The 21747-nt window shown below is 49.7% G+C and overlaps 1 protein-coding gene across 1 annotated transcript in view; it reads right to left on the bottom strand.

Annotated features, from left to right (window-relative positions):
* Nucleotides 1-21747, bottom strand: part of SNX7 (sorting nexin 7) — a 46709-nt gene that overhangs the window by 8625 nt on the left and 16337 nt on the right. Inside the window, 1 exon segment of the mRNA XM_028503011.2 lies at nucleotides 3642-3794. Coding sequence (XP_028358812.1) covers nucleotides 3642-3794 — 153 coding nt within the window.

Raw genomic sequence — 21747 nt, 5'->3', positions numbered from 1 at the left:
CAAGGGGGCAGTGCGCCAGTCAAGTGAAAGCTAGTGATTCCTTCGCTAGAGTTTCTCCATTCCCCAACATAACAAGGAACACATTTCTAAGTGGACACAACTGTCCTTGAAGGGTGCCCGGGACAGTCCGTGCCCATCCGTCACTTGCTCCTAGAAGGTCTGTTACAATTACTAGCTTTTAAAAAATTTCTCTAATTTTTATGTGGCCCATAAGTACCGTATTTTTCGGACTATAAGACATACTTTTTCCCCAAATTTGGGAGGAAAGGGGAGGGGTGCATCTTATAGTCCGAATGTAGCTTTACACTTACATTGGTGAAATGTCATGTTATTTATGTTATTAAATACTTTACCACATTTTTTGCTTCAAATTTTTTTTCCTTATTTTTCTCCTCTAAAACCCAGGTGCGCCTTATGGTCTGAAAAATACGGTAGCTTGACTTGGCGTTTAGGAAAAGAAGCTGGATTATTCATTTGGCTACAGGGGGCACCCCGATCACGACTTCTCTGTTCATTCACTTTCCGGAAAGCAGCGCCCACTGTAACTGTGTCCCTGCTTCCCAGAATGCCCTGCAGACACGTATATTTATATTGTTCCGTAGTGATGACACCCTTTCTACTAAGACTGTGCATTTGGATTCGGGTAATTTAAATATTTTTCCACTAAAACTTGAATTCACTGTAAAGCTGTATTGATCAAGTGAAAAATCTGCGTACTCCTTCTTCTTCCCTAATAAGCTGTAGCTTCCTAATGACAAGATTTAAGTTTGAATTTGGATGCTCCGCAGCGCTCAGCGCAGGGTTTTGACGCCAGTGGAACCTTAAGTGAGTGATCTTACACGAGGCCCCTGACATCTGAAACAGGACTAAGAGCATCCGAATGGAGTGGCCCCTGACCTGGCGATGCGGCCACACCCGCTCGTGTTGGCACAGTGGGAAAGGGCCATGCAGACTTTCAGTAATATTCGGACCATAGTGCATTGCTTTCCTGTACCTGTACTTACACGTACCACTCTAGGAGGAAAGGCTATGGGTACACAATACATTTCTTTGTCAGTGCCCTTAGCTCTGTTCCCGCCATTCTTGCCTGTTCTTAGCATGCCCGAGTGGATTTCATAATGAGAAAAACACTGAGCCTCTGAGAAAAGGACCTCCATCCACTGACTAGTCTAAGATAAACGGTGCAAAGGAATAAATGCCATCGCTTTAAGCAGTATATTCACCTAACAACACACTGCTGTACTTGGCAAAAACTCACATTATGTGTTCTTTTCCGGATTCTGACATTAAAATCAAACTTTCAAAGGGTATATCTTCTTGATCTGTAATATACTCGTCCTCTAACATCTCCTCATGGCCATCATCATCATCACCATCACCAGCATCAATAACCAGAGCAGGTTCTCTTCTGTACCTGCTGGAGCACAACTAGAAATGTCCCTGCAGCCGACCGGACAGGTCACGTTTTGTGGTTTTAGTGTTCCTTCGTATTCTAGCAGGAAATCACTGTCTTTGGTTATTTGGGCACTAATAGACTTTGAAATGATTCAGTCATGTTCAATTGGATTTGGAGTTTTATTGTTTTGCTCTTCTCATTTTCAGAAAAATACCGAATAAAATTATTCTTAATTGCTGGTCATACAAGACGAAATGGGAATGACCTCATTTTATAAAATTTCTATTTTATATTTGGTGTCAACTGTCTCCAATTAAATCCACATGTCTAAGCACATTTCCATCTGATAATAACTGCCTTCTGAAACAGACCTCTGTCTTATATTTATAATTTGACTTTCCTCTATCACTTTGATATTTAAATTTAAAGTTGTAAACCAGCTGTGACCATTTAACTTCATAAAAGTAAGTCTAAAGGCAAATGTTTATACTGTATTTCATCTATCACACTAGAAACAACCCCCTTGGGGGTTCATCTTTGCAAATGTTGATGAAAACAAGAAATATATCCATAAGAATGTGATGGCATTTAGAAAGGGGATGGGAAGATGGCGGAACACCTCACTTCCTGCGTGACTTCCTGTGTGACCGGGGTACTCTGAAGTTAGCCCATCACAGCACCTCGTGACTGAACCACAAACACAGCACAGTCTGGGGGCTCATTGGGAAGCCTTGACTGTGGGGCTCCAATCCCCTGATCACGCATGGACCAACGTGCCAAGCACTTAGAAGTCACTCACTCAGAAAAAAACAACAACAAAATGAATAACCGGAGCTGTGGTGTCCTCTGAGGTTACAGTAAGGAAAACCAACGATTCCTGCAAATTCACGCATCCGAGAGGAAGTGTGCCTGGTGTGCGCATATATTCAGGAACATTTAGGAATATAATTCACTTTCAGGAAAGCATAAAAACATAACATACTGATACCAAGTGCTGTGAAGAACAATATTTGCGACATGGCAACATGGCACGTGAGGCTAATGCGACTGTTTCTAAGAAAATAGTCATTTTGTATAAGCAGAATTCAGTCTAGAGAATGACAGAAGTATGTATTTAGGTGAGAGGTGTGATCAAAACCAAATACTTCTGTGGGAGTTCTACAGAATGGCTGTGGACAGTTTCTCTTAAAATAAAGAAAGTCCTGACTTAGAACAATTGTACAGATCTTACCATTTAAAGGAAAACACAGTAGGTGCATTTGTCATGTGATTTTATACCCTAAAGCACTTCTTGTTTTATCATTGTAATCAATGATAAGATATTCCATGCTCTGATTTTCAAGGCATTTTCTTAGGAATGCTTTCAGTTGGTTGCCCACTAGCTACTCTGTCAAGAAGTACAATCTTTTAGTTTATAGCATCTTTGAACTGACGAGCGACTATAGATAATAAAGCCTAAAACAGTTTTCCTGATGTGTTGGTTTCCCGTATCCATTAATGCAGCCGGAGATAAGGTGAAAGATATATGTTCTTCTAGAACATGTCTAGAACATGCTGGATGAAGAAAGCGATAGGATAAAATTCATTTAGAATAATCACTGTTCTGGGGAACTGTTAGTTTTTCAACTAATAGTAATCATTTGAAATGCAAAATGGTGACTAAGTTCTTTCCATCACTAAAACAAGTTAGTAACTGAAGTCAACTAAACTAAAAAAAGAACAGCACGCTCCTTCCCCGACGTTTTGAACAGACACAGAAGGTCGGGCAGGCAGGAACTCGAGGGGTGGGACATGGACAGACTTCGCTCCTTGTAACTGAGGTTTCTGCCCTCGCTTTGCGGACCCTGCACTGTCCAAGGAAGGGAGGGACAAGGGAAGGAAGGTAGGAGAATCGTTAGGAAGCCTTACCAAGTCCTTGTGAGGAACACAAATCCTCCCAGAACAAGACACTGAGGGGGAAGCAACCAGCCACGTGGTGGCACAGTCCCTCTCCCGTGGAGCTCAGTGGCCCGAGGCCCCGGGGGCTTGTGTGGAAGAAGAAAGAAAACGAGTCACCCACACCCTTGTTTCAGTGGGTGGGCTCAGCATCACTGCATTACCCAGCAAGACCTTTGGCACCAAGCCGCCAAGAGGCTCTTGAATGGGACACTTGTTTCCTTAATACTCTTCCCACACAGGACAGATAGAGAGTGCAAGAGGAGATAACTTTGCAGATGCATGAGGGGACACCCCAACCACTCGTCACCTGCTCGTAATACTGGACGTTCCGCTCGGCCATGTCTGAGAACGCAGACTTGATGTCATTCCGCATATTTTGTCTCCACCTCTCCCAGTCCGCTTTCAGAGCGTTATTGGCGCACTCCACCTTATCTTCGAGCTTTCCGATCTCTTCCGTGAGCTGAATCAGACACAGAGAGGGACAAATTGATCAGCAGGGTCTGGCCACTAAGCGAAGTCACTGAACCGAAGCCGAACATTATATCAAAACAGCTTGAGAATATGTATTTTTTGAAGAGTCACCAGAATGTACTGGGCACGAACTGGTCAGAGTCGGAAGAACACTGGGTCCGGCCGGAGACGCTGAGTGGTCTGGAGGCGGCCCCCAGTGAGCGCCTGCCCCTGGCTGACTCCCACCAACCTTGGGCTGCGGCTTCCCTCTTTATAAAGCAAAGGAAACCGAACTAAAAGTTCTCTAAAAATTCTTCTGCACTAACACTCTCGTTACCACTACTGTCCGTGGCGATAACGTTTATGTTAAAAAGCATGGTTTCATTCACTTCACCTTCCCATCCCTGGTCCTCAGTTTTCCATGCTTTTTGCAGAATGCTCAACTACCTGGCGTCTCAGGACTTCCGTAAAGACGACCACACCCAACCAGAAGGCCAAAGGGCTCTGCCTGTCAAATTTCACTCAAATAGTGGGTAAAGGAGGCGGGTTTTTATCTCAAGATGCAGACAGCTTTCCTGCACCCCTCCAACACGCCCGGTGAGACATGTCCGCCCACCCCCTTGCACCTCGCCCACCGACCTGTGAGATGGGATCCACTGACGTGCTGTTTTATATCCGGCATATCTATATTTATATACATGCTTCTGCACTTGTACATGTTTTACACCACTTACACATAGTCGCATAGTCAGCATGTATTTATTAAGTGCTTTTCCAGGACAGAATAAAGGCGGGTGGCCTCATTAGCACACATTGGGTTTTAGACAGATTGTATGTGAGACTAATCCCTGTTCAAGTCCCACCTCTGGCTGTCACAAGGCCTGTGACATCGGTAAGACTCCTCGCAGAAGCCCTGGTTTCTTCACATGTAAAATGGACATGTACAAAGATCACTATCTATCACACAGGAGTTTTTATAAAATTGCACGCTGTAATGAAGATTAGTTGATTTGCACAGCGCCTGACAATGTCTACGAAATCGTATCTCTTATCACACCTCCACCTCTGCCACCATCACCACCGTCGTCCCCGCCAGCATCACCACCGCGATCGCCGCCGCCTCCTGCACCAGCTCCGCCGTCACCACCAGTCGGTGAAACGGAGCGGACTCCCTACCTCCCCCCAGCGCTTCGGTCTCTGGCACCCGCCGCCCCTCCGCCACGGTCTAGCTCTAGCGCTATGTTTGAGCCTCTTCTCACCGAGTGTGGAAACCGATGTGTACGTTTTGAGTATATATGATCAATTCTCGCCCTCTTTGTGGCTATAGCTGGGTATTCTTTCTTGCTTTGATTGCTTCATCGTTATCTCAGCTGGCAGGGGAGACATGAAGCATTTCCCCCCCACGGAATCGGCTCCCCGCGATTTCAATTTAGGAAGCGCTGATAATAAGCACAAAAAACCCCAACTCTGCCTTTCCTGACAATACAGAGAAGCGTAATATTATTAGGTGTCTGGTCCACCTGTTGACCTCAGTGTCAGCAAGTTCCCTGGGACAGGAACCGTGCTTCCGGAGGGCGCCGCCCCGCCCCGCCCGGCCTTGGAACACACGCCCTCAATAAAAGTTCACCGAAGGGGGAAGGAAGGCGACTTAGAGACCTGGCGGGCCAAAGGTGCCTCTGCAACCAGCCGCACGGCAGGTGCCAGGGACTGCACAGGGAGGAGACTTCACCCCTGGCCTGGACTGGAAAACAGCACCCAAGAGGCTGCCGAAAACGGCCCAAGCTCCGGTCATTCCTTTCGCAGACCCTGGAGGCTCTTTGGCCCTCTGTTGGTGGGGAGAGAAGGAGCAAGCAACCTTTTTTATCCCCCCGTACAGTGTAATACCGGAATACGTAATAAAAGGTTGTAAGCGAGTGAAAAAAAAGGTCTATATTTACCAGCAAGGCTAATGGGTCATTTTTGGCCTCCGTTGTTATGCGTGGCCAGAAATCAGCTACGCTGTTAAGTGAAGACCATTAATACCAGCGCTCGGACAAACAAAACAGCATCCCTCTCTGACGGGGGTGCCTACAGGGGTACCGGGAACAGCAGCTGGAATAATGACCGCTCGGGAAGTCATACATTATTTCACTTCATCTGCATAACAGTGCCGTGAATTTGGTAGCATTGTCTTCCTCCAACAAGCTGGGGCCCCAGGAGGAGGGACTGAGAGAGGTCACACAGCTCCCAGTGGCCAGACACAGACTCAGCCCCAGTCTGCCTGAGCCGAGGCAGGCCCCCTCTCCACGCTGACCGCACAGAGCCGGTGGCTCCCCGGGTTGAGCAGGTTCAGCTCTGACCTCAGGGAGACTGCAGTCTGTGGGAACACGGATAGGCAGAGATCAAGCAAACCCCAAGGCTGCCGTGCAGAGCAGAATGTGATTTGTGTCCTAATGCAGGGAAAAATGAAGCGTCTCCACGCTTCAGAAGGAGGATTCATTCCGGCGGGGGTGGGGGAGGCTGAGGCTGTGGCTGTGAATCCGGTAGGCAGGGGCTGGGGGCGGGGGTGGTGAGGCGACACCTGCGTGGGGATCCGGTGTAAAGGGAACCACGGACTCGGTACACCGAGGCGGGTGGCAGAGCGTGGGGAAGAGGTTAGGGGACTGGAGGTGGGTGTGGAGGCCTGAGACGCAGCCGGGGGTGGGGATGGGGGTGGGAGGGGGGCTGGCGGACCCACTGGAAGTGGGGATGAGCCTGAGCAGGGTGTGGAGTCTGCAGGCAATGGGAAGACACGACAAGTTGGCCACCAGGGCAGAGCTGTGCCTGCGACAGATCCCCAAGTCTGAGACAGGCAGGGATGGTGGACAGACAGGAGTGGGGGAGGACACCGGTCCACTGAAGTGGAACTCTGGAGCCACAGGGAACAGTGGCAGAGAGGGGCTGCTTCATCCCCGTTCACTGACCCGCCCTCCACCCAGCAGCCCCCGCCCCGCGGCCCATCCGGGAGCCTGCCCTCCAGGGCTCACGGTGAAGCGGAGAAGTGAAAAAGCAGCCGAAGAAAAGGCGCTTTGCGTCACGGGTGACGCAACTGGCAGGTGGCAGTCCTGGAAGCACGCTTATTCTGGAGTTTCCGAAGAGCTGCAGGTGGCCCATGACGGCTGCTACCTAGAGTGTGACTAGGGGGCCCCTGTGAGTAGGGGACCACCGGCAGAGGGTGAGGAAAGAGGGGGACAGCTGGCAGGTCCTAAAGGGTTTCCACCGAGAGTATTTGGACTGAATGGGAGCAAGTGCAGTGGAGATGCTGGAGATGCTGGGCCCCTGAGAGGAGGGGGTTAAAGTGCTGGGAGGCAGGATCACGAGGCTTCGGGTGGGCGCTGGGCGCAAGGCTGCTTGCTGACCAGGTATCCTGGAGGAGGGGTGCGGGGCAGGGAGTGAAGGCCCAAAGGCAGCAGTCGGAGCCGTGCTGGGTGAGGTGCACCCCCAGGGAAGGTGCAAAACGCTCATTTACACCCAGAGCACCACACAATTTTTGGAGGTCAGCAGGAGTCGAGATCTCGAGCAAGCTTTGACGCCTCCAAAGTGACCTGCTGTGGCGGCGTGGGCGGTGGCATCATCTAACCAGATACACACGAGCACAGCTGAGCATCGGAAATGATGAAGGGTTAGAGCTCTTTGTCGGAGGCAGAGAGGTCAAACCGTAAGGCAATTGCCCAGCGAAGGTTCTCTGCCCCGCAGAGCAGGGGCTGGGTGACTCCAGCCAGCGAGAGCGAGACGGCGCTTCCCTATCCAGGTTTCTAACTCGGTGTTTTCATGCTTCAGTTGCCCTAGAGTTCCTTCTAGGACAAAAAAAATGGATGTGGCTGCTCTGAAAACTTACAAGACTCGCTCCCACAACATGTCAGTTGCCCATGGTATTAGGAAGTTGTTTGTGGCTCCTTCTCTTTAAAGGATTCATCGTCACACACCCTCCTGGGTCAGTGACCTTAGGGCCTGGCTCTGAAGTCCTTCATCAACAGGGTGACCTCATGCAAGTTCAGTTCCTGGGAGAGTGAGGTTTGCTCACCCTTCCAGGTGTGAGGAGAAAAGAAAAGAATCTATTTCACAGGATCATTTTGAATGATGTACGGGTAGCGCAGGTTAGGCCAGAGGGACACTCTATAAAGTAATAATGGAAGGGTAGGGCCTCATCAACGTCCTGACACAGGATAGGCGAAGTGCCGGCTCACTCGCCTGTCCTACATCAGGGAGTCCCCACGGAGGACCTGCGTGGAAGAGGAGGACCAGGCCCACAGAAACAAAGGGACACACCATCGGTAGCGAAGAAAGCTCCCCAAAGCTCCCCACAGGACTCAGAGTTGGTGGCCAGACTGGACAATGTGGCCAGGCCAGCAAGTCCACGCAAGGATGCTCGGTCATGTCCATTTCCAAGTCAGGGTCAAAGCCAAACGGTCAGGAAAACACCTCCAGTCTAAGGAAGCGGGTCACCAAGTCATGCTGCTCAGTGTCCCCACTGGAAGCCAAGCGATGACAGTGTCTTGCCACTTATGGAATGACAGAACCCTAACACTGAAGGTACTTCGGGGTACACTTCCTAGTAATGGAAACACCTGTCCGGTTGGGGTTTTTTTGAAGGCCACAATATTCCAAACGTTCTCTTAGGCCTTTAGTCTTTCTTACTTACCAGAGACTAGTGATTAGGTTTCAGAAAAGACATTAGTCCGTTCAACAGTGATTTGTGGAGCCCTTCCTACGTGCGAGGCACCGTCCCGCTCTGGGAAATATTTTCCTTCTTTTCCCATTTAATTTTTGTAAAATCCTCACTCGAGGATATGTTTACTAATTTGAAAGAGAGAGGAAGGGAGAGAGAGAGACATCATCGATGGGAAGGAGAAACACTGACCTACTGCATCCCAAATGTGCCCTGACTAGGAATCGAACCCGCAGACTTTGGGTGTAGGGGATGATGCTCCAACCAGCTGAGCCGCGCCAGGCCAGGGCCCCATTCAATTTTTCACATATACTGATTTTGTAGAAGCAAATCTTAACATCAGGAAGGCCTCTCGATTCTGACACCGTTTCCTGATGAGACCGTGCCGTGTGCTTCCCAGCCTGGGATTCCTACACCCCGTGACCACTCGGCGATGGTTTAGACCACCCACACGATGATGAACTAGAGCGCCTTCTCGTCACAGATGCTTTGCAGAAAGCACACAAAATATTTTTAAATGAACACAAACTCAAATACATTCACACGAAACCTGAAACTTCGAGCTCACACCAACCACTGGCGGGGCTCCCTCAGACTGCTGGGGTGCGTGTTCCAACTTCCCTAGACCCAAGAAAGTACTCACTTTTGGTAAAAATGTTGGAACTACCTGCGCCACGAAAATACATGTTGGAAGCAAATCTGCCTAACCACTGAACTGTATGCTCTTGGCACGATAATTCCAGGGGGGCTCATTGCCATGATCACCAACAATTTTGTCCAGGTATCACTTACACAAATTACAGATGGAGAACGCAGCTTCCTCACAGTCCATTTCTGCAGCAGTAGCTGCCTAGGTGACAGGAGGACACAGACCACATTTTCCATCCTGGTCCTCTCTCCCCGCAACACAGCCGTCTAGGGGGTCCCCCTTTTCTCTCTGAGAAAGAACCTGTTCTACAGACTGTTTCGTCACCCGCCCTTCCCCACTGGTCCCTGAGATGGTCATCTCGCACCCCTTCCCCTTGCAGCACCCCCTGAATGCATCTCCTCACAAGCTCAGTGGGGGGCCCGTGTGGGTGCAAAGACTGTCCCACCCCAAAGGGCTAAGCAGTGAGCGGGGGTCTGCCCCTAATGCATTACAGGAGGTGTCTTTCCCACCCACCGTCACGCAGGCTGGCATCTCACACAAATCAGTCCAGCGTGTGGAAACGTACGACACACCTAGCATGGCCTCGATCCCAAAACGGACACTTCTGGCGTGAGCAGCGGTACCTACAGGTCATCTTCCCGGCTTCGGTGAGGCGTGATGGACAGACCGTGTATGCTGGCTGTGCGCCACGTGATCATGAAGCTTTCTTATTCAGAGACATGGATACGAGAGTCCTAGAAAACTGAGCAAGCCAAATCCAGCAAGGCTTCTACCCCAGGGATCCACGGCTGGTTAAAATGAAAAATCTCGCAATGGAGAAAAACCATGCGATTGTATCAGCAGGGATGGAAACCCTGTCCGCGAAACCCAGCAGCCGCTCATGTGTCTCGGCACACAGGAGCAGGTAAGACCTGCCTTAATCTGATTAAACGCATGTATGTGAAAATACATATAGGTACTCTGGCAAACATCCTTACTCATGGAGTAAACCTTGAAAGCATTCCCTTTAGAGTTTGGAATAATACAGGGAAGTCCCGTCACAAATAACAGTATGATGCATTTTTTAGCTCAATGAGAAGCGGGAAAGGAAATGCAAAGTATAGTGGCTGAATAAATGCGACAAACCTATGGCATGCATCTATCATGGAATTTTCTACCTAATAAATCCCACAGAGCCCACAAATTGTTAAAATTAAAAATAATTTAGATGATCGCTAGATAGAAGATTAATATGCCAAAGTGAACTGCATTTCTAGACTGGCCAAAAATAACAGTGAGAAAATAAACATTCCTAAATACATCATTTACGATAAATAAAAATAAGATAGAAATAAGTTTATCAAAAGATGTAGAAGACCTTTTTGGGGAAAAAAACCATTTTAAACTTTTATGAAGAGATATCAGAGACGACAAGTAGATGGCAGGGTGTCTGCAAAGATTATTCTGTTTTTCAGTCTGAAGGCTAATTCTCTTCTAATTCCAGCTTCATACCACTTCCTCTGATGGCCCTTCCGAGAACAGCATTTCTGGGTCAGACAGGTTGTTCGTGCTAGCTTCTGTCTCAATCTACGGCTCGTTTCCTCGACACTCACTGGAACGAGCCATCATTGTATGTATTTGCCTGTGCGCTTCCCTGTCGGAAGGCCAGCCCTGCCATGAGGGCCCGCGGGTCCGCATTTCGACCACGAAATCCCCAGTGCTCACGCTAAGTGGGGATTTGACAAATACTGGTGGAATGAATGAGTAATTTTAGAAAAGTAAGATATTAGGAATGAAGCTAGGCTTACTTCCCTGCTGCCTGTACCTAACCCTAAAGGCACACATTGCCCAAATTTTCAAGCCGAACAATACGATTGGGGGATAATAGCTATTCTTACTTAAAAAAAAAATATCTTCATTGTGTTCTTTGTTAGATGGCTTCCCCATTATTTCCTTTTATGGAATAAAATCAACCATTCCATCTATTTATTCAAATGCTAAAAATTTCTCCTCATAATCAGAAAAGCTGGGAAATTATCATTTCGAAAAGTTCTTGAAAATAATATACCTAAATAAAAAGATTTCGATTGCCACTCCATCAGAAGACAATAGAAAACTCAAGAATTCAATTCTCATCTGACAGCTACCTCTTCTTAGCAAGCATTAATTAAATTGCAGGGGAGAGATAAGAGCTCTTAACAAGAAAATTATGTTATTTTGTGATTTGCGGGAGAGGTAAGATGTGTCGGGAGAAATGAGATGCTTGATTATACGACGCTGCTCAGGCGTACGTGTGATTACTAAGTAGCACCTTTGTTACAGGCTTCACAATACACGCTTGTCTCTAGCAGCAGCGGCAGGCCCCTCCCTGCAACCCGCGGTCGATTTCGTTATCGAGATGGAACCGGGCGCAGTGAGACACAATGCACTTTCCAAAAATGACAAATTGAGTCATAAAATACCACAAACGTCGGTGACACATCACCTGTCACACAGGCGCCTCCGACGCCATTAACATCCCTCACGGAGAAGAATAATCGCAATTTCCTGCAACCCTGCAGGCAACAGGGAGTCAATTATTTAAATGGCCCCCTTTCAGGACATGCTCTCCTTTGAGTCCTCTGCAGGGACACAGAAAACACACATGTGACTGAAGAGGATTCATTTCTTTCTGGGTGCTTCCGCGAGCCCTGTTCATAGAAACCCTCCAAGAAAAGAATAATGCGTCTCCTTAAAAATAAAACAAATCCAGGGTCTTTTAACCAATTAGATACGACAATGTTCTGTGTTGGTGTCTGAGGAACATTATCCAGGCTTAGGAAAAATGCTGTGTTAACATTAGGTGGTACTGAGGTTAAAGATTAGTGCAAAGCTCAAATGTGCACTTATTGATGTTACAGAACTTCACAGGCTACATGATTTTCTGTCCTAAAATGTTTTAATTGCATTCAGCACTTAAGCAAACAGCATCTCACATGTTATCCTCATCAAATGCTCATCACACAGCCACCGGTGACTATCCTTTCCCCTATTTCACTGACAAAGAAAAGTAAGGCTTCTTGACGAGTCAGTGACGTGTTTTCATAACTTCTTACGACCCAGGTCCTCTGTGTGATTCGATTCCCCAGAAAAAGCTTACTCTCCAAAGCCTAGAACTGGATGAAATCAAACTGCACTTAATTCTGAGATATGGCACCATGCAAGAGGAAAAACGACGGCTCTGTTCTTCGTGGAACTATAATTTTCTTGTTGTTTTTAGAAGAGCCAGTCGGATGATTCAGAGCCTCTGACATATTATTCTTTGGTACTTCTTTTCCTCTTAACAAAATTTTTACTGACACAGGCTCTAATTTATACGCATGAATTCATCTTCAAAATGTTTTTCTTCAAAGTAAGCATTATTTCTGCCTGTTCATGGCTAAAGAATAATTAATGTCTGATTAAGGCCACAAGTTAGGGAACGGTGAATCAAACCCTTCCCAGGCCCCAGACTCCCCGTGTGCTATTGCTCGGAGCATAATCAAATATTTATTGAGGCAGGGCCTGGGGAGAGAGAGAGAGATATGAGACAGACCCTCAGGGCACATTTCTTATGAACAAAAAAAGCCTAAATTAAAAGGAAAATGAATTTATGTCGAGTTTCTACCTGGGACTGCTGTCGAAACTATTGTATTTACGGGAGGCAGAACCCCACATGCCCGCCCCCCCGCCCCCGCCCAGCCATCCGCAAGGGCACCACGTGCACGTGCTCTTCAGTCCTGGGACCAGATGACTGCGGTGTCCACTCGCCCTTCACTCTTTCTGCAGCAGGTGGGGCCGCGGGCAGGGGGCGGGGGGTGTTGCTGGAGAGAGACACAGGGCTTGCACGCACTCTGTCTGCGGGAACCGGGGATGGCCACGCTCCACTGCAGTGTCACACTGTCCCTGCACACCTGCCTGCCCAGGGCCCACAGGCCCTAGTCACCCGGACTGTTCGGTGCTGTGTTACTCCTTCCAAACCAGTGACCCTTAAAAACGCGGTCACCTTCCCTAAGCAAAATGCACGGGGAAAAATTCTGGAAGGGGCACAATTTTCTCACCTCGCCCTCATTTTCTGCACAGTCACAGGTGACGCACATCCATTCAGGTTTGTGTTCACAGCAGACACGCGGGCGTCTGGGGCTTCCAAAGGCACAGGCCTGCAAACACCCTTGGGGGTCACGAATATGCAGTGAAACCTGCGTGTGTCTTCGAGACGCTTTGCAGTCCTTTACCTCCAGTTCTTATGTATCCATGTGCTTCTCCTTTGTTTCCTCTCAGAGTTAAGATGGCTTCCACAATGACGCTGTAAACACAGCTAGTTCAGGGGGACTCCGGAGATCAAAGACCCCAGAGCAAAGGGAACGTTAGAACAGGGCACGCACCAGGTAGGGCCGGGGGTGAGGAGCACACACCGGACACGGCTGGCAGAGAGAGATGGTCCGAACAGCTGGTGGCCCGGGTGGTCCAGAGCAGGGGTGTCAACCTCGTCTTCACCCAGGGCCACATCGGTCTTCAGAGGGCAGAGTGTGATTTCAACTCCTTCACAGTTAAGGAGAAGTGACACGTACACAGCCCCCAAATTATTCCGGCCCTTGGAAGGCACCCGCGGTGAGGCTGATGTGGCCCCCGGTGAGGATGAGGTTGACACCCCTGCTCTGGTGACCGATGTGAAGAGTTGGGGGGAGCAGGGGAGACCGCCCCGGGTGTAACACCCCCAGCGTGGCGGCTGGAGAAAGCCAACAGCTCCGGAGAAGCGAAACCCTGTTGCTGAGTGAGACGTGAAGGAAACTTCGCTCCGAGGCCTCGTGAAGGAGAAGCGGGACGGAGTCCATTCTGTAGATACTCAGGACGAAGTGGCCCACGGTCCTCCTCACAAGGCCCCTCCTTACAGACCCGCGGTGCAGACCCAGGGCCGGTTCAGGTAGCAGTGTCCTGCGGGGTCCCACACACCTTCCGGCGGTCTGCAGAAACTCCGGTACACTCTGGCGCAGCCAGGGCAAGCGGCCACCGTTAATCTCCAGCTAATTGCAGACTTTTTTTTTTTTTTTTTTTACACAGCATGAAGGTCTAGCAAGCTGGATGACAGACACCACTTTCCAAACTTCGACCTGGAAGAGCGAAATGGCTGATATGCACTTCAAAGAACGTTCCTCTAGTGCTATTTGTAAAAACATTGATAATCTGAGCCTGGTTAGGCCGGGCTGCGGGTTTCACGTGCTGATCTGACAACCCTCCCGGGAAGACAGCGCCTGCCTTGCAGAGCTGAGCTGACTCAGCAGGGCGGTGGGGCACCCCTGCGTCCCCCCCGGACACAGGCAGGCACTCGGCACTGCGGCCGAAACCACGTGCGGCTCCGCGAGGGGGTTTAAGGCCTCGCGGTGAATGCGTTTCGGGGGCGCTGTGCACGGGAGAGCCGGGGCCTGCAGACCGGCGGCAGGGTGGGGTGGGGTGTGGGGGGGGGAGGAGTGATGAGGCCGGATTCCACACGGGTGCCCCAGGCTCGACGGACGCATATTCACAGGGTCGGGCTGCCTTTGCTGCTCTTTGATGGAACATCGACCATCACCCCATAGGAGCTTGTGTGAGCAGGAGCACGTGGGTCCTCCTCCCCCCACTCCAGCTGTGCCGTCCCGAGGGAGGGGCCCGCCGGGAAGGCGCAGAGGGAGAGGCGTCACTGGTCACCCGGCCCCGGTTCCCGCCCGGCGGGTGTCGGCCCCTCCCACACGCTGCAGCGTTAAACATGCGTGGTGCGTATTTACAGGTTGCTGACCCGAGATCCACCTCCCACTGGAGCCCCAGCTGTTTGCCGGGTATTTGCAACAGGTTGCATTGCGGCTGGTCCGAGCCAACTCTGACGGTCCCATGCCTGCTCCAGGGAGCGGTCTGTCCGTGGATTTCTCACGGCTCCGGCCAGTGAGGTGTGAGGTGTGCTGATGCCTCCTAGGCATCACACTCATTTATATTTGATAAAAAGGAGCCCATAAAAAGAAATCTACAGGGACCAACCCCCTTCTCCTCCCACTGGGGCGTGTCCTTCACCCACTGCTGTGTGAGTGTGAGTGTGTGGGTGTGTGGGCATCTGTGTGTGTCTGTGTGTGTTTCTCTCACACACAAAAGGAGCAGAGAGAGGAAAATGGATACTAGGAAACGAGACACATAGAAAGAAATAATTTGTAAAAACGCCAGGAGGCAAAGGTAAGACAAAAATACCCGGGGAAAGGCAGTGGCAGCCTCACACCCTGTCCCTCAAACACACACACTCTTAGAAGCTACATCAACATTATCATTCTGTTAAAGCTCAGAGAGAAGGCAGTGTTGCTCTGTGAAGCGCGAGGGGCGCTATCAAGAGCACGCGAAGATTAATAACCATTATTTGAAGATAAGAGTAAAATACTGGTTCAAAAATAGCTAGTCACACAGAGCAAGGACCGGCTTGAATACATTTGGTGTCTGTTTGTATCGACTGAATGTGGCTATATGCAAATCCGGACTATAATGATCTTATGAAAATGCAAATTTATTTTTTGCTCACAGAAATACCCTGCTAAACAGAGATGGCATTATTTCCAGATCCAACGCTCAGATTCTGTGCACATATTGCTAAATGTCAAATGTATTCATATTCATTTATATCTGAGTGCTGCTTTGAGTGGAAAAACTATAACCCATTCAAAAACGAAAAATAAAAATAAAGTGGGTATGCAGCATTATTTGGCACCGCAGATGAACCTTATTTATCTTACAGTTAAGCGGTGAAGTGAATAAGCATTTTCAAACAGAAGCTCCGGCTCTGAAAACTTACAACTAAACTGCAAAAACCTCAAGTTTCTCCGGAGAGCTGAGCTTCCTCATTACTCCCGTTCTCATTGCACCTCCAGCTCCGCGGCCAGAATTCTCCGACTTGGACTGAGCAGTTGGAATATCTTTCTCTTCGGGGCCCATGATGTAACTGTCAATGTCTCCTGATACCTTTTATCATCGACGCTCATCTTAGTCATTTCGCCTCAAGCTGATCTTATTAATGCCTCATAAATGGAGAAGTGCTCAGGGAGGCTGAATGACCCCAAATACATGTTTAGTTCATCGTATTGGTCCAGTGACCTCCCAACAGCTGGAGCTCTGCCCCTCCCCTTTCCTGGCCCCGCCCCCAGACGCCCCATCTCTGATCCTGCACATCGAGGTGGGCCAAGGGTCAGTCATGGGAATGACCTCACACCTTTAGTGACCTCCACAAATCTCATGGCTCGAAATACTGTCTGCTCACGACTCCCAAATATATACCTGCAGGGGGATTCCTTCCCGGCCTCTGAATTTTTATGCGGATTTTTGTATGTGACTCCCTAGTCGGCATGTCCACGCAGGAATCAGATGGACACCTCAGCGTCCATGTCCAAATCTGATGTCTCCTGAACCTGTCCTTTGCAAAGGCTTCCCCATCTCAGCGCATGAGACTCTTTCCTCCCAGTTGCTCAGTCCCAAACCTCGTCTCTGACCCTTTCCCGGCTCCCAGTCCACAGTCTGCAAAATAGCAAGCAGTCTGCCTTCAGAATATGCTGCAACCCTGAGCACTCACTCCCCAGCACTTCCGCCCGGGGCCCAGCTCCGCCGTCTCCAGTGCCGGCGTCCCCCATGCCACGCACACACCGCACACACGCCATCCTCGTCTTCCCCAGGGTCAGTGGCTGCTTTACAGCTTCGTGTCACTCCTCTGCCCACCTGCTCTCTTCCTGCCTCACTGAGACCGCACCCTGGGGCTGGATCTGACCCCTGGCCACCTGTCTGACCCCACTGCCCACAGCTCTTTCGCTTGCTCCTTCTGTCCTAGCAACACCAGTCCCCAGGCTTCTCCTGGAACGCGCAGGCATTTCTGGCCTGGAACGCTCTGGGCCCAGGTGGGTCACAGCCTCACCTCTTCCAGGTGTGACTTAACCCCCTGCTGGTAAGACCTTCCCTGCCCCTCCTTTGAAATGGCGCTGCTCCCCAGCACTCCCGTGCCTCCACACGCCTCCTGCATGGCTGTGCACTGTCAGTTTGCACTGGCCCTTTATCTCTGGTCGCCTCTACCCCTGGATGCCGGCCTCCTGTCTCCCAGGGCTTGCCACGGGTCTCTCACGAGGTGGGTGGTGACATGGGCTGGACAGTGTTTGTTGGACACCCCTCCCTTAAATGTCGTCTTATCATGGCAGGAAACGGCGCATGTCTGATTTTCTTCTTTTAGGCTCCAGTTCGGTTTATCGTGCTACTGCCTGCCCTCCTTCCAGGCCAGAAGAGCTAAGAGTCACTAACAGCTTGAAATGTTGGCTGCCCCTCATGCTACAGAGTCAGGCTTCCACCTGCATCCCTCTCAAGTTCATGGCCCCCAGCAAGTTCACAACCACTGACCTCTTCGGTCCGGGCTCCCTCTGGGTCCTCGCTGCCTCCTTCCTGACAAATGATGAGGCCCCCTTCCCACTGGACTGAGGCTGCCTTCACAGCAACCCCCCCACCTCCTCTGTACCCTGCTCTCCACTCCCCCACCTCTCACCTCCCCTGCACCCTGCTCTCCACTCCCCCACCTCCCCTGCACCTGCCCTCCACTCCCCCACCTCCCCTGCACCTTCCTCTCTGCACCACAACCTGGTCCCCTCCGGCCAGGATGCTGCTGGAGGTTTTCCTACTTTCCAGCACATCCACCCACATGAGGTGTCTTCTATGTTCTTCAAGGAACAACAACTGAGTCACCAAACAGGACCCATCTTGGACATTAAAACAACGGCAGCTTCCCCAACTGGTGTGGCTCAGTGGGTTGGCCATTGTCCCACAAAGCAAAAGGTGGCTGGTTTGATTCCCGGTCAAAGCTCATGCCTGGGTTATGGGTCTGGTCTCCGGTCAAGGCATGCATGAGAGACAACCGATCGATGTTTCTCTGCTTCTCTTTCTCCCTCCCTTCTCCTTGCTCCAAAAATAAAATTAATTTTAAAAAATAGCAGCTAATGGCTTCTGAGTGCTTACTCTCATCCAAATCATTGTCTTGCACTGTCTTATTCAATCTTTAAATAAGCCTGCTAGGCAGGTACCAATAATTTCCCCAAATTATACACGATAAAACAAGGTTAAAAGAAGCTAAGAAGCAAAAAAGCAGCAGCAGCAGCAGCAGCAGCAGCAGCAGCAGCTAAGAAACGCGTCCTAGGTCACAGATTTAATAAGCACACGAGCTAGGCTTCGACCCACGGTCGACATGACTCGGAAGCCGGGATGACCAGACTCTCCACGAGCAGCTGAGCCGACCTGCACGTGAGCGCGCTGGAAGCGTCTGGGGGGTGGGGGTCGTTCGGAAGCCGCCGATTTCCTCATGGTGAGACAGGAGCTGCAAACCCCAGACCCTAAGAAGCAGCTATGCCACAACTGCCCCGGTGACAAATCAAGAAACTCACTCTAGCACATTATTTTAGTGGGCGGGAAAGCACATCATTTTGGTGGGCGTGCCTGAGGGATGAGAAAAACGAACAACAATGCCATCATCGCAGGCATTGGCGAGCAGCCGGTACAGAGTCGGAGCCCAGGTACGGACTGGGGCCCCACGCTTGCACCCCAGGAAGCCCACGGACAGATCACCTGCGCGTCCAGCGGGACCTCCGGAAGGTTACATCACCGCGGCATTTCTACCCGATCGTTGTAACGTTCCCCGGCCCTCGTCCTTCATTTCTTTCAATGACCTTTGCGTGTTCCGAGCTGCTTTGCGGGGTCTGCGTGCAGCATTGCACCCAGAGGTGACTCGGATGGGCCTGCGAGGGCCGCCCCAGCGGGTCTCCATAGAAATGGCCCCGGGGTGGTCTCCAAAGTGGCCTTGCTTGAGTTGCCATGGCAAACAACCAGGCTAGATTGCTATATTCGGTTCTCTGCCAGGGTCGCCATGGTGACTGCAAAGGATGGCTCCTTAGAAGGACCTCACAAGGGTGCGTTTCCATGGTGACCCTAGCCTGCATATTTCTCAGCCACTTCCCTTCGGTGGGTCTGGGACCGATCACGGCAGGTTCACGAGGAAGGTTTCTCTGGAAGATGCCATCATCGCACACGGGGGTTTCGAAGTGAGGTCTGTAAACAAATGCACTGCTTGGAGGCGTGAGAGGTGCCGTTTACCAGTCCTTTGATCAGTCCTCTGATCAGTCCTCATACATTTTAGGAGGGATCCGTTTTGATGGGTAACAGAAAAGTATGTGCGAGGTCTCCGTTTCAAATGCTCGTTAATTACAAGTATCTCACAAAATACAATGCAGACAACTGAGGTTTCAAATGCCTCCATCCTACAGCACAGCCCTGACCTTGGTAAACACGGTTCTCGCCAGCGTACCTGGCATGCATGGAGACGGAGCCGGAAATACAGATGGAGCATTAGGTTATAATGAGATATCAAGGAAGCTTTTACAGAGCAAAAGACAAAATATTTGCAAGTCAAATGAAAAAAAAAACCGTGCTTTTTTAGCTGAGTTGGGAAAGCCGGGCCGTATTTGGGCCCGAGCTATTTCTTCCTGTGTTTTTGCAGTTGGAATAGACCCAGCTGTTCTCCTTTCCCACTTCAGATATGATTCTGAGCCATTCTGAACAGATGCTTGGTTTTTTAAGCCATTTGACGAGTCTCCTGAAACTTGAAAATAATTTACTTTTCAAGTATTTGGTCAAGGGCACACTTTTATCTAATCAGTAATGTCAATGTCTTTAAAAATTATCTCACACATAAAAATATCTACGGTTCAAAAGATATGATTGTAATTTGTGCATAAGCACCCCCTCCCCATTTTTGTTCCTTCTCATGGACTCTCCACAAAATTAAAAGGTAACGCACACACCCCCTTATTGAACAGAGGAGGCTAATCTTGGGTCCGTCCTGCTGCTTTGGTGTTTTCTGGTATTTTCTCTCTCGGAGAGACCCCTCCTTCCCTCTGCTCACAGCAGCCCCCCACCCCCTGCCCATGCCACACTCACACCCCCTTCGGGAGCATGAACTTGAGTCTGAAAATGGACATCACCCAAAAAGATGAGGACAATTCGCTGGCACATTTCAGTGGAGTCTCAGTGTGCCGCACAGAGGCCGAGCTTGTAGAGACTTCCTGCTTCAAGCCATCAGCGCTGTGATGGGTCATAAAGACCGTTGCCGGCCAGCGCGATTCCCGCTCATTCACTCCCCGCCTGTTTCCAGACGGGCTGCCTTGGCCTGAGCCCTGTGCCGGGGCTGAGTGCCTCGGGAGACAGACAGAAGTCTCCGGCCTGTAAGACTGGCCTATCTGTCTCCCGCCTGTAAGTCTCCTGCCTGTAAGACTGGCGCTTAGGTTATAGACAAGGAGAAAAAGAAAAAGAAAAAAAGAAAGAGAAAAAGAAGGGAAGGAAGGAAGGAAGGAAAGGGAAATGAAAGGGAAAAAAAAGAAAAAAAAGAGGGAGGGAATACAAAGAAAACCAGCGAGGGCATCATCGCTCAGGTTAGAAAATGACTGAAGTGAGGGAGCCATGAAAGCAGTTTCGACGGGGCAACTCGGATACTACGGATTAGTGGGGGGTTCAAGGATGCCCCTACTCACCTGCCATCAGTGTACTCAATGTTCATCTACATTCTTGAATTAAAAAAAAGATTAAGAAAGTCTCTTTCATAGAACTCAAGAGAAGTTAATCAGAGCACTAATCGTTTCCCGAGTAAATCTGTTCTCCGAGGGGCAGCGTGGCCTGAGGCAGGCAAGTGGTCCCGTCACGCCCAACCCCATCTCTGCTCAGAGCTGCATCAGCTCAGCCGCACCATTGCTTCTTCCGAGCCTCTGGCTCAATTTCAACATGAGAACACACATCCCAGTCCGATAGCATTACTCTGAGATAAAGCGCAGATACTAAATATTGTGGGTGGTCATATCATGCCTGGGATTAAACTGTCTAGAACAAAAGTGCCCTTTGAAAATACTCCAGGAAGAAAGAGGGGAGAAAACGAGAAAAACAGATGGAACACTTTGAGTGAATACTGGGAAATAACGAAGCCCAGCGACGGGTGTCTGAGTTCATTATAGTGTTGGTCCTCTTTCTATCTCTGAGGATTTTCACACAAAGGTCTTTTAAGAAAAGGACTAAACTTGTCCTGGCTGGTGTAGCTCAGTGGATTGAGCATGGGCTGCGAACCAAAGTGTCGCAGGTTAGATTCCCAGTCAGGGCACATGCCTGGGTTGCAGGCCATGACCCCCAGCAACCGCACATTGATGTTTCTCTCTCTCTCTCTCTCTCCCTCCCTCCCTTCCCTCTCTAAAAATAAATAAATAAATAATCTTTAAAAAAAAAAGAAAAGGACTAAACTTGAAAACAAAGATACTTCACCTTTGTAAACGTTTTTTACAATATCTAGACAAAAGTGTGTAAGAACACCAATGTATTTTGTAAAAATATCTTACAAACCTAGATAAGTGGATTTACATACCGAGCACTGACTAACTTTCTAGAGCAATGCTAGGTACTTTTCATACCGTCTTCCAGCACTCCAGCTCAAGAACATTAACTTCGTACTTGACTCATCGTGAGAGACGGCGTAAGACAGAAGGCACATGAGCACCGCGGTTAAGCTCACAGGCACCCTGGGGACCCAGTGCATAACGGATTTGGGGAGAGGTTCTGAGAGAA

The sequence above is a fragment of the Phyllostomus discolor genome, chromosome 14 (assembly GCF_004126475.2).
Source record: "Phyllostomus discolor isolate MPI-MPIP mPhyDis1 chromosome 14, mPhyDis1.pri.v3, whole genome shotgun sequence".
In the NCBI taxonomy this organism is placed as follows: Eukaryota; Metazoa; Chordata; class Mammalia; order Chiroptera; family Phyllostomidae; genus Phyllostomus; species Phyllostomus discolor.
This window is presented reverse-complemented; position numbering and strand designations above follow the sequence as displayed.